Source organism: Felis catus, chromosome C1, assembly GCF_018350175.1.
Source record: "Felis catus isolate Fca126 chromosome C1, F.catus_Fca126_mat1.0, whole genome shotgun sequence".
Taxonomy (NCBI): domain Eukaryota; kingdom Metazoa; phylum Chordata; class Mammalia; order Carnivora; family Felidae; genus Felis; species Felis catus.
In genome coordinates, this window is record NC_058375.1 from 77739877 (window position 1) to 77753506 (window position 13630).

A 13630-nucleotide genomic window follows, 5' to 3' on the forward strand; every position below is an offset into this window, starting at 1 on the left:
TCAGAGTCAAGGTCAGTTATACCTTGGAGCTAGCATGGCACTCTTTTTGCTAATTTATACATAAGGGCATCATTTCACTTTGGCGAGTATTTGCCTTCACTGGTCAGTAGAGACGTGCACAAAGGCTACCTCTGGTCTTTCCTCTCTTACTCCAAAAATGGATCAGCCGTGATTTTTAGCACAGACCACATGATATCTATAAAAACCAAGTTATCCAGTGAGAAGAGAATTAGGTGACCTCAGGTTGGGGTAGTAAGCAATCTTGGTTTAAAAAAAGTTCACCCATTTAAAATGCAACCCAACCATTTTTAGTATATTCACATTTATCAGTGGTGTTTAGTATATTCATATGCAGTCGGGGAACCATCACCACCACTTAATTTTGGAACATTTCTGTCCCTCCAAAAGAAACCCGGTACTCATTAGCCATCAACCCCCATTTCTCTCTTTTGCCCTTCAGCTCATAGCAACCACTAATTTACTTTCCGTTTCTATAAATCTATTATGGACATTTCATATAAATGGATTCACAGAATATGTGTCTGTCTTGTCTTCTTTCACTTAGCATCATGTCTTCAAGGTTCATCCACATGGCAGCACACAGCAGCACTTCATTCCTTTTTATGAGTAACACTTCATCGGGTGGATAGACCACATTTTATTTATCCATTCACCAGTAGATGGACATGCAGGTTGTTTCCACTCTTTCATACGAATGACACTGCCATCAACATTTGTGGACAAGTTTTTGTGTGGGCATACGTTATCATGTCTTTTGGGTAAATACTTAGAGAAGTGGAACTGCGGGGACATGTAGTTCAAATGATTTCAAAAACTGCGTGCCTGCACAGTCATACATGGAGAAGATGAGAGATTTAATATTTACTATCTCTCCACCCCCATTTTGCCATCATTCTTTCGTTCTCTCGTGGCCCAACCACTCTGATGTTGTACTCTACACTCACATCTGTACATAAAATACTCCAACGTCTGAGAGCAACTCAGTGCCAGATAGAATTTCCAAAGATCACATACCCCAAAATCTTGTTTTCAAAAAGGAATGAATTGCAACCATCTAATTCCTAAAAAGTCCCCAAAGAAAGAAAGGATGCAATTTCCCTCAGTTGCCTCATTTCAAAAATATCTTCAAATCACTAACCCCAAGTCATACATATACATGTATTATATGAATACTGAAGAAAGGAGAGTAATGTTTAGGTTTTTAAACAAATTTTTGAGACTATCCCCTACAGACCCCATTTCTTTACTCCCTCACTGAACACACTACGTCCCTGGATGCCAGCTAGTTTTATGTACCCTCAGAGTATGTATGTCAGAGAAGGGTGGATTTATAATAGATCTTAGAGTTGATCCTGCACCAATAACAAGCCGGGGGAAAGAGCTGATTTAGTAATTTACTGCCATGAACATTTTAATCTAACGTAGTAAATGCAAGTGTGGAGAAATCTGCTATCATTCCTGGAGGTGTTTTTCTTTTACTTCAATCGTCTTATTGGAATCTATTTTCAGAGTCAACAACAGTACTGCACATTTTAACATCCAGAATTTCTGCTGTTGCTGCTTCTGTAATAGCTCAAACTTTCTTTTCTTTCTTAGTTCCTCTGAGAGAGCACATATAAAATGAGTAATTATTGCTGCTAAAGAATTGCTGGAGTCAGCAACGCTTCACAGGAACTGCATTTCCTCCTCCTCCTTTCCCTCCCGCCACAAATCTCCCCCATAAGTTAAGAATTAAAGACACATTGCTAGGATAAAGAAATCTGACCTGAAATATGTGTTGCAGCAACAATGGCAAGCAACCAAGTGTATTAACAATAATTTCCAGGGTAGCTGAAAAGGTTAGATGATTTGTCTTTGAAATGAGCCAACTCTGCACACTTTCATGAGATGAAAATCAGTTTGCTTTTCCTTCTGGACACCTCACCTCTCTCCTATTCCTACTCCCCACAAAAGGCAGAGTGGTTGAGGCACATAAACAAATAATTCTGGAAATGAATTTCCTTGACCAGGAGAAAACGCAAAGACAAATTCCATTCTGCATTAGTTTCCCTACACTTCGCTGTGATCAGGATTTACTACGATTTCTCTCTCCCTGGAGGGATAATACCTGATTGATAACATTTCTGGCACACAGAAGCTTAAAAAAAGAAAGAATGGCAACTGTGTGTTATATTCCAGTATGACGACCATTACCCACAAACTAGGTCATTTCTGAGCCACAGGAAAGAGGAGGCCATTTTTCTTTTAAAGTGATGACCTTGTGTGAGTTACTTCTGCACCTGTCACCTGTAAAAGGAGGATAATAATAGGACTTATGGGCTAAGTGTATGAGTGCTTCAAATAGCACTGAGGACAGATGAAATACTGAGTCACTACAAGCTTGGCTCGTCACCATCACCTAGACCAGCACTATCTTCAAGAAGCTGCCTAGATAGTGTAAGGAGCTATCCTCCAGCACTCTTCATTCAGGTACAAAGTACCACCATCTTTATTTCAGAGAGTTCTCCAATTTCCACCGACTCATCCTGCAGGGGCAGCAGGCTCATAAGACAAAGGAAAGAAATGAGAAACACAGGGACACAGGAGGAGATGAGAAAGACATCTTACAATTACAGAAAAATGGCACCTTATTTTATTTTTTGACAGCCATGTTTAAAAGACGAAATTCTTAAGAACATTCTTTCCAACAGGGGTAGCCAGGAAAGTTACAAGGCTGAAAAATCTCTCCAGAATGATGTCCTAGACTTGCCCAGTCTAGAGAGCAATCTGCGTACACTGTGTCCCCTCCTCCCCACTTATATTCACACACGAGCATCCTTGCTAAACCCGGAATGGAAAAACAGAGAAGTGTCTTTACAAACTCAGAGGGGCAGTGAGTAGAAAGCTGGTGCCTACGCCTACCTCTCTCTGAGGCTGGTCAGGCCCTGGGTCAGCAGCGCGGAGGTTCAGCACGTGCACCTCCTGTGGCAGCCCCGTCGTGCCTCTGCTGGCACACCCCGACAAGACAGTGAAGCTCTCCATTAACGCCTGGACAGGATGGGAGGCGTTGACAGGCGACACTTCACACTGGGTCCCGGGCTCTGGATCTGCAGAAAGAATCATAAACACAAACCCCTCAGAAACAGCAATTAACTGTGCTACAGTTAAATTAATTAGTCTGGATGATCAAGCCACTGCCAACCTTTAGGAACCTTTCCAGGTAAGTTCTTTCCAGAACCGAATGGCAAAAAAGCTTAACCTATTCTAAAACCCCCATCTCTTGAATTCCTTTCAGATGATTTTGATGTGTATTTGATTATTTAAGTTCCCTTTTAGATACACAAGTCACGAATGTATTCCTCTGGATGGAGGAAACCTGCCGTTTGACATCTGTGTTCAATTCCTTCCTCTCGTAGAAGAAAACCAGAAGTAAATGGAATAAATTGCCTAAAGCCCAATAACAGTATGCATTAAACACCTAAAATTGCACCAAAAAGTATAAGATTCAGTCTCAACTTTTTAAGCACTTCCCCCTTCTTAGAGAAAAACAAACAAGAACAATACAAAGCAAGATATAATGAGCAGGGCTAATTGGGGCCAGCGTTGTATGGCAAAATTTGGGCCAGAGGTCAGAAAAATCCTCCCAAGAGAGGGCAAAGCATATGAGTAGAGCTTCAAATAGGAAAAGTAGAATCCTGGAAATACTCGGCTCCCACCTCCTGATTCTCCCTTCCTCTAATCATCAAAACTTAAATCCTAACATCCATTCCTGCCCAGCTCTACCTTCTGTGATTCTCATCACCTCTGTCTCTAGACAAGTGCAGATCTTCCTAAAAGGTGACTCTGGTCTCCAGCTCTCCAAGCCACCTTCCATGCAAGCACCACCCACGTTACCCAGGGTGCTCAACGGGATGGTTATTCCCAATATGAATGCCTGCCCCTCCCATCTCTGTGGGCATGTCCGGTCCCTTAAGGACTTCTGGCCTATGAAGAAAGCCCAAGCTCCTCCACCAGGCACACAAGGCCTTTCTTGATCAGTCCCTTCCTCTCTCTCCAGCCTCACCCCAACCTACTCCAGCAACCCCAATTGGCTGAAAGTTCTCCAAAGATACCATGATGTTTCTTAACTCCATGCCTTTATTCAAGTTTTTTTCTTTTACCCAAATTCCTCTTCCACTCGAACTCTGTCCCCACAACAAACACCCAAGCTGAGGGAGGTACTCTTCCTCCATCCTCTCATAATTTCTTTGCCCATCTCTGCGGTTTCATTGTCTACACTGTAACCACCAGTGTATACACATCTGTCCCTGCTAGTACAGTATGACCTCCCAGACTGTGGGTTACTCATCTTTGTGTCCCCAGCACCGATCACAGCATCTGGCATGTAGAAGATGCTCAAAAAATATTTGTGAAGGGAATCACTGGGCTTACAAACAACAACAACGACAACAACAACAACAACAAAAACTGCCTCCTCCCTGACTGTTGATTGAGGCACCATTCTAGAGACTTGGATTCGGCTGTAAGGAGGTAATATGGGCAAGAGTGATGTGAGGTACTACTTGGGCCTCATTGCACACTGGCTGGGTTGACAGAAAGAGACATCTAAGAAAGAGGAACCCATAATATATCTCTGCAAGCTTGGTGTTGTCTCCACTGGATACGTGGGGAGACTGAGACTTGATCATATAGCGTCCACTAAACCGCAGCCTTCCAAGTGGAACCTGATAAAAGACTTAAACTCACTCCCAACGAGTTCTTCCTGACTTATACATAGTAAAAGTACTCTCCAGGATTACAGATCCAGTGCAAAATTAAAATGCAAATGTCATTCAGAACCAGGCAATCCTGCACCCCCACTGCTATACTATAAGCAGACACCCTGCCTAGTGTGCCAAGTCGATTTCAGAACTCATGGAAATTGTCTAGGTTGATAATAGTTATCTGGTCTGAAATGAAGTATGTACCTTCTCAAATAATCACTGCTGCTCTCTGTACTGCTGTACTGTGCCCAGCTGCTTTCTGAGAAACAGCGGTGGTGAAGGAAGATGTCACAGTGGCAAAGGCAGCAGGTAAGGGACACAGGAGTCCCTGAAGTCCCCATGTAGGGCAAACAGTATGAGCAGGTGCTCCCCCTACTGTTTCCCCTCCTGTCCTCACCAACTGCAGAGGGGTGTCTGGTATATCTCACACCCCAAAGCTCCAGAGTCTCCTACTACTTCCTACTCAACTCTGGGGAACTGGTTTCACAGCCTCCTGCCATGACTTTTCCATTATCATAAATTGAGCACATATAAAAATGCTTTTCAGGGTAGAAGGATGGTTAGTTAAATAGGTGATGGGGATTAATGAATGCACTTGTTGTGATCATCACCAGGTGCTGTATGGAAGTGTTGAATCACTATATTGTATACGTGAAACTAATATTACACTGCATGTTAACTAACTGGAATTTAAATAAAAACTGAAAACAGAGCACCCGGCTGGCTCAGTCAGTAGAGCATCCAACTCTTGATCTTGGGGTCATGAGGTTGAGCCCCATGATAGGTGTAGAGATTATAGAGAAAAACTTAAAAAAAAAAAAAAAAAAAGGCTCTTCAGCACCACTTTTGTATGTATGTGCAAAGCTCCAAATGGCTTGTGGTTCCACCCAAAACATGTCTGCAATCTGCTTGACTGCCCTCCTCCTTACAATGCCACCATCACCTGTCAGGATCTCCCTTAAATCACCACACTAGGGCTAGAGAAAAAACTCACTGGCAACAAATCAGAGGATAAAGTCTTTCCTAAAGATTGCTAAGGATAAGCAATCCTCACCTTAGAATCTATGGTTTTTATCTTGCCAGAGTCAGGGCAGGGAAGATCCCACTTAATGGGCTATAGTTCCAGCCATGTGTTATAGGAGTCAGTCCAAGGTCAAAGAAAAAAGCAACACACAGGGCACACTATGATCAACTGACTGGATAGATGCACTTCAAAGACCCACTGGGGTCAATGATTAAACACACTCCATATAGAGCATCTCTGACCATCAAATATACCAGAGTAGTAGTTGGTTTTTGAGATCCCTTAATGAATTTTTTTCCTCTAAGTTAAAAAAAAAAAAAAAAAAAAAAGCTACAAGTATGATTAAGCTATCTGTAAAGCCAAAAACAAGAAAGAAAAGAAATTAGGAATTATGTACCCTTATCTTCCAAAAGTATATAAGAAATGGTAGCTTCAACAATTCAACACACAATGTCAGTCTAGGGTAGTAAAAAAAAATAATAATAAATTGCTCCTATTTATTAAGTGCTCACTATAGGCTGGGCAGTGCTGGGTTTGTATAACCTTGAACACCATCATAATAAAGTGGTAGTATCCCTATTTTAAAGAAAAAGAGAGTAAGTTTAATGCACTTAAGTAACTATTGTAAGGTTACCCAAGGAATGACACTCACACCTACCTCTGGGGCTCACATCTCTGCATGGTGAAATTTTTCATAAGAACATATTGGATCTAGATGGGTTCACTGGCAAATTCTACCAAACGTTTAATGAAGAAATTACACCAATTCTCTATAATCTCTTTCAGTAGAAGCAGAGGGAATGCTTCCTAAGTCATTCTGTGAGGTCAGTGTTACCCTAATACCAAAACCAGGCAAAGATATCTCAAGACAAGAAAAAGACTAGCGGTGCCTGGGTGGCTCAGTCGGTTAGGCATCCAACTTTGGCTCAGGTCATGATCTCATGGCTTGTAAGTTCGAGCCCCACGTCAGGCTCTGTGCTGACAGTTCGGAGCCTAGAGACTGTTTCAGATTCTGTGTCTGTCTCCCTCTGCCCCTCCCCTGCTCATGTCCTGTATCTCTGTCTCTCAAAAATAAACATTTAAAAAATTAAAAAAAAGAAAAGACCAATATCTCTCATGAACACAGATGCAAATATCCTCAACAAAATATAAGCAAACCAAATCCAACAATGTAAAAAAGAAATGCATGCCACAACCAAGTGGGATTCAACCCAGATCCATAATGTCTGAAAATCAATTGATGTAATCCATCTTACCAACTGGCTGAAGAAGAAAAATCATATTATCCTATCAACAGATGTAGAAAAAGCATTTGACAAAATCTAACAGTCACTCATGATAAAAACTCGGAGCAAACTAATAGATAGGAACTTCCTCAAGTGGATAAAGAGCATGTAAAAAAAAAAACACCAAAAACCTATAGCTAACATCATATTTAATGGAGAGAAACTAGAAGCTTTCTCATTAACATCAGGAATAAGGCAAGGATGTCCCTTATCACCACTCCTTTTCAATATTGTACTGGAAGTCCTAGCTAATGTTTGCAGCTAGGTATGGCCATGTGACAAAATTCTGGCTAAGAAGATATAACCAAAGGTGACACATGCAATTTCCAAGAGATTTCTTTCGAAGGAAAGTTGTGTTCTTCAGCCCTTTCCTCCTTCCTGTGGGCAGGAAGACAGATGTGATGAGTAGGGCCAGAGCAACCATCTTGGGCCATAAAATGGAAACAACAATGCTGAGTGGGGCAAAGCAATAAGACAGAAGTTGCCTAGGTCCTTGATGAAGATGGAGCTACTGGATCAGCTTTGGACTACTTCTTTTTATATGGAACACATGTAATTTTTTTCAAGCCAATATCATTTTGAGTTTTCTGACACTTGCAGCTTAATCTACCTTTATTTTATTTCATCAAAAATGCTAACCTTCTTCCCACCAGAGACTCCATATACAGGGTATCCTCCAGGAAGACTTTCCCACCATTCCTGTTCCTCTGCCCTGCCATGGGGTGGCAAATTCTTACTCATTCTTCTGGTCTTTCAAGAAAGCTTCTCTTACTTCTCTTACATTAGAGAATACATTTTTAAATACTCACATGGTACTCTTCATTTCTCTTCACTGCACTTCATGTGGTTATACTTATATAATCATTTGTCCAATGATTTGTTTAATGTCTACATATACCCAAAGACTGCAAACATCACAGAAGAACGGAGCCCTATTATTCTGATTATTGCTGTATCCTTTATCCCAGCATAACGTCTGGCATACAGTACATACTCAAATATTAATGAGGGAAGGCGGTGGGAGAGGAAAGGGAAGGAACCACAAGATGCTCAAAGGATGTCATACAGAGGCGTCCGGGTGGCTCAGTCGGTTAAGCGCCCGACTTCAGCTCAGGTCATGATCTTGCGGTTTGTGAGTTCGAGCCCCACACCAGGCTCTGTGCTGACAGCTCAGAGCCTGGAGCCTGCTTTGGATTCTATGTCTCCCTTTCTCTCTGCCCCTCCCCTGCTCGTACTCTGTGTGTGTGTGTGTGTGTGTGTGTGTGTGTGTGTGTGTGTGTGTGTCTCAAAAATAAATAAACATTTAAAAAAAGGATTTCATACAAATAGGAGACTCTATCCTAGAATTCTTCCTTTCACTCTTTACCTAGTAGATAAAACTTCCATCTTATAATAAGGGAGTTGGGGGAGGGGTGGTGGAATCAATCATGATACAAAGGAGGTGGCATTTTTGGTTGCTAAGAATCAAGTCCCGGCTGGGACTTCCCCACCCTCAAATGTCACAGCAGGCAGGAAACACAAACTTGTTTTTGTGTTCTCCAGGTGGCACAATGCTCCCCTCTGCCATCAGCAAGCCTCCAGCCTTCTGCCACCTCTGGTCAGGTGCAGGCCTTCCTGCCCCTCTCCTGAAACCAGAGCAAGCCTCTAGGAACTGGCCTCCCGTCTCTCCCAACTGGCCTCAAAGCAGCTTCTACTGCATCTGCTCACACAAGGCCAGAGCCACATCCAGAGGGAAGCTTCCACCTAGGAAGAGTGTGACCCACCCCCAGGCTCTACTACACAAGCCTAAGCTAGCAAGGCGGCCACCAAGGGGCCCAAGTGCAGCACCTCATAGCCACAAAGGCTTGGAAACTAGGAAAACATGTTCTGAAACCCTATCTGACTCATCTGCTCACTTCTGTGGTGACCTGTGAGCTGAGGAACTGCTCACACAGGCTCTCACTGACAGCATCGGAAGGCTGGGAGTTTCTCTTGTGGCCACCACTGGAAACCCACAGCCCTTCCTTCCCTGAGCTATCTCTTCCCCCAAGTCATGAGGCAAATGAGTGGCGTGCTCCGTGATGATGCCAATCAGCACAGCAAAAGCTACTTTACCACCTTAAGGGTCAAGCAGGGCATAAGTGATACGGAAAGAAATGCTGGCTAAAGGCAACAACATCATAAATGCACATTCCTGTTCACCTTGCACCAGTGTTAACAGTCAGAAGGCATTTTACTTAAAAAAAAAAAAAAAAAAAAAAAAAAGAACATTGTACAGATTCTTTATCTGAGGCCTCACAGAAACTCTCTAATGTGGACAGAACAGATATAATTGCCACTATCACATGTTGCAAGCCACAAAGCTGGGTGCATACTTCAACGGACTGCTTCTTAATAGTAATGTACATACAGGTCCGCCTCCAGAGACATTTCCCACTGTTGCCTCCCCATCTAGATATTTCTTTTTATTCCAGGCATCTAGTATCTGCCCCATCCAGGATTCTTCGCGGGTAATTCTCAAAGAAGTCTAATTTTCCCTTGGTCTGATAGCGTGAGCTGAGTTTATCCTTCTCTGCTGGCTACACAAGCAATCTGATCTCCCCCAAATCCTGCTGGGTGTTGTGTTTTGTTTGACTTGTCCTCTTTCCTACCCTGAAGTCAGACTGTGTTTTTCCTTCTCAATACACCCTCCTCAGCCACCAGGACAGACCCATGGCCCCAATTCACTCACAAGATGCTACTTCTCTTGACTAAAAACATTCACTGACCTGAAGACAGCACAGATTCAAGTAAACCCTGTGGAGAGAAGCTCACCAGGTGGCCCAGACCAAGTGGCCTCCTTCACAAAGCAGAGCCCTGTGTTCAGCAGCTGGGCCACCTGGGGTAACACTGTGGAGCATATGGTGACACCCTAGGCCTCCACCTCCTGTGATAAGCCAGGGTTTAATTCCTCATGTATACGGCTATCATGCACCTTCTCTGGGCCACACACTATGCACATATTGTTTCTAATCCTCATTGCAGCACTGTAAAGGTACTGTTAAAACTCCCATTTTAGAGTGGTGGAAACGGGGACCCCTAGAGGCTAAGTAACTTGCCAAAGGTCACACATCACCAGTAGAGGGCAGGGTGGGATTCGAACCCGGTCTCTCAGCCTCCAGGTCTAAGCTTTTCCCACGGATAGTCACCGCTGGCTTCTACCCTGCATTTTCCTGTCCTTCACCTCAGTGTTTGATGAACAAGCAGACTTATTGGCCAAACCTACACATTAACTCATGTTTGATAAAACAGACTGATTAGTTCGCACTTACAAACTTTTAGTTGATTTAAAAGATTTCATAAACTCAATGAGAAAGCACAAACTTATTTCTCATTTTACCAAATGTCGTCTTCCTCTTTTTCACTCATGTTTGCTTATCTGCACACATGGGAAATGTTCCTAAGATCTGGCTATAACATCAATGTCTAAATTCCCAGTTCCACTTAAAGAAAAAAATGCAAATGGACTCACCCTTTCATTATGTCCGTTAGCTACAACACAGCATTCCAATCTCTGTTACAGAACCCCCACATCCACGCTGGCTGCAGGCCAGCCCTAAGGCTTGACAGAATGCAGACGAAGCATCTGGGAACAGATGCATTTGCTGCACACACTTTAAATTTAATCTGTCCCCAAAGAAATTATTATCACACCTCATGCAACAGAGAGTAAAATATTGGGGGTGGGGGAGTTATTGTTTGGGGGGAGGTGCAATAAGTAATTTTCACATTTAATAAATGTGATCCTTAAGCATTTTAAATACCAATGCATACCAAGTTGACACAAACATCTGGTACCTATTGCACATAATTTCCAGCACACTGATTCCCCATATCACCCAGGGTACTAATGAGGAGCGTGTGTTCAGCTGCAATAAAAAGTGGTAAAGATGCAGAGGGAATGGAGGGGTAACATTATAGCCTGGGACCAAGACATTGCAGTGGGGAGATTTTATTCCAACAACACCATTGGCTAATAAGGGTTTCTGTTATTGTCCCACAGGGAATTCTGCAATGCTGTCAGCTGTGAAGAGGGACAAACTCCCATAGACTGTGCGCCTGGGCACTGCAGGATCTATTCTGCCCCTGAGCTGAAAATTCCTTCAACCCCCAATGGGATGCGAAAATCTGTAGGAAAGGGCACCCAAGATGATTTCTCAGCAATAGCACAGCCGGGGTCTAAGTGAGCTTCATGCAAGGGAATGTGTCATATTCTAGGATAGGATGCAAAACAAAGCTCCAGGAAAAAACACCTGGAAGGCCTGAGCTCAAGAGTGCCTGCTGTGTACACAGCATAGGCTGGTGTTTATACCATCTCAAATTACAACTCATTGAGCTACAACCCTTTGGGGATGGAGCTGTGGAATGCACCACCATTAAGATCCAAAGGGGGCCCTTCTACCAAAGTCCCCCCTAGGCTTTTCAACAATAAAACTTGACTTAAGGCTAAAATTTATCCTTAGTAGAAAAAAGACAAGCAGAAGAGTTTCTAGTGGCCTAAAACCTGTAATCTGGATTTCTCAGGAAAAAACAGCCAGATTTTTCTATAGTACAACTCCTTAGGCATGTCTTATCATAGTTTATTTCATCCCCCAAGTGAGTATGTAAATCCAGACCTTCCACTGGACCAACTAGCCCTCTTCCAAGAAGTCAACTGCCAACTGGGTCAAAAGCCAATGCTTATTTGTATACTGTTGTGTTCAAATCATGGTGCAACCATGTTGAAGAATTTCCCATGTTCAAGTTTGTTTTTACAAGTCCGAAAAGAAACAAAAGGCAGGGTACCTTTAAGAATTTAAATTCTGGGGGCACCTGGGTGGCAGTGGGTTAAGTGACCGACCTCAGCTCAAGTCATGATCTCACGGTTCTCCCGTGGCTTCAAGCCCTGCATCAGGCTCTGTGTTGACAGCTCAGGGCCTGGAGCCTGCTTCTGATTCTGTCTCCCTCTCTCTCTGCCCCTCCCCCACTTGCACTCTGTCTCTCTGTCTCTCTGTCTCTCTCTCTCACTCTCTCTCTCAAAAAAATAAAACAAACAAAAAAGAATTTAAATTCTCAAAGTGTTGGGAAATGCCTGGTTATAAAGGGCACACACTTTTCCATTTGAGCAAGATACCACTATACAACCAACAAATATCAGAAGGGATTCATGCAGTTCTGGGAGGCAGTGGGATTGTTTCGTGTTTTTTATAATCTGAAGAGAACAGGTAGCTGATGAAGTATGTTCCAGAAGTCACCACTAGGCATAGCAAGAGAAGGGTCCCCATATTAGAGCCAACTGGACCAGGAAATGTGAGAGCTGACATTTTAAATCCAGATCTGCTGCTTACCAGTTATGGGACCCTGTCTTGAAGTTTACCATAATCTCTCTTTCTCTTACTTTATGAGAGGCTCGTATATCATGAGACACGATACATGCCAATGCTTTACAAATTTCAAGTACTATTAGAGACATGAAGTCCCTTGAGGGGAGGAGGAGAAGTAAATGAATGAAAATATTTTCTCCATTGAAAAAATGTTTTCTTTCTGAGTTTTTAGAATGATTAATAAAATATCTAAGATAAGATGTTCTTATACTACTCCCTAGCCACTTCTCCCCCAAAATTACTTCTAAGAATTGCAGTGGAAAGATTTAAAATAAAGCTGTGCAGTTTTGGAGTAAAAATTCCTGTTCTCTGAGCAAATTCCGGAAGTATAACTCCCAAAGGTGAGAACAGTCCATTTTTCTACCTCTAGGGAATTTCTAAAATCCAGAGAGTAATCTGGCATCACCTTGGCTGACTTTCTTGTTGTTTACTTTTGATCTGTAAGATGGTACATCTATTCCTGTTCTGACATGATCTAAAGGAAGCCAGGAATAAAGAGGACACTAACTCCCCTTTGGTATTCATTTATGGGGAAAGTAGAATTTATGGGATGTTATTGCCTAAATGGCTCAGCCCTGAGACCAAGAACCAATATGAAGATTTGAACGATGGAAGAAAATGCAATCTATTTTCTCCTGTGTGAGTCTGAGACACACAAAATTATTAAAAGAAAGTCTACTTCCTTATTAAAAGAAAAAAATACTTACTTGATCTGGATTCAAAATATTAAATGCAATTTAGGCACATAACCAATAAAAATTATAATTTAATTCCTACTAATGCAATATTTTCTGGCAAAGTGGGACTTGGAAGGCTGGGAAGCTGCCTCTCATTAACCCTGAGGGATCACATTGCCAAACCCATTCATCAACCAGACCTCAGTTTGAGCCTAAGATAGTTACTTAATGGATTTTCTCTTTTTTAACCTCTAGCAAACTGGTGTCTGATGAAAAAGAAAAGGTGGGAGAAACAGAGGTAAGGATGTGCACAGAAACACAAAGGCATAACATGCTACAGTGAGCATTCTCTGGGACTGGTGAGCCCTCAGGTAGGGCTGGGGTGCAGAGTCTGGGTAAGTGACAAGACAAGAAGCTGTAAGCGGGGATATAGTCAGGAACGATGGAAGGAGAAAACCATAACTGCTGGTGAGCTGAATTAAAGCCTGTAACCACTGGT

At 42.6% G+C, this 13630-nt stretch overlaps 1 protein-coding gene across 3 annotated transcripts in view; it reads right to left on the bottom strand.

Annotated features, from left to right (window-relative positions):
- Window positions 1-13630, bottom strand: part of TGFBR3 (transforming growth factor beta receptor 3) — a 209833-nt gene that overhangs the window by 118366 nt on the left and 77837 nt on the right. For all 3 annotated transcript variants that reach the window (XM_006934902.5, XM_003990327.6, XM_019837423.3), the window contains one exon: window positions 2923-3107. In XM_006934902.5, the coding sequence (XP_006934964.2) occupies window positions 2923-3107 (185 nt within the window). The remainder of the gene's footprint in view (window positions 1-2922; window positions 3108-13630) is intronic.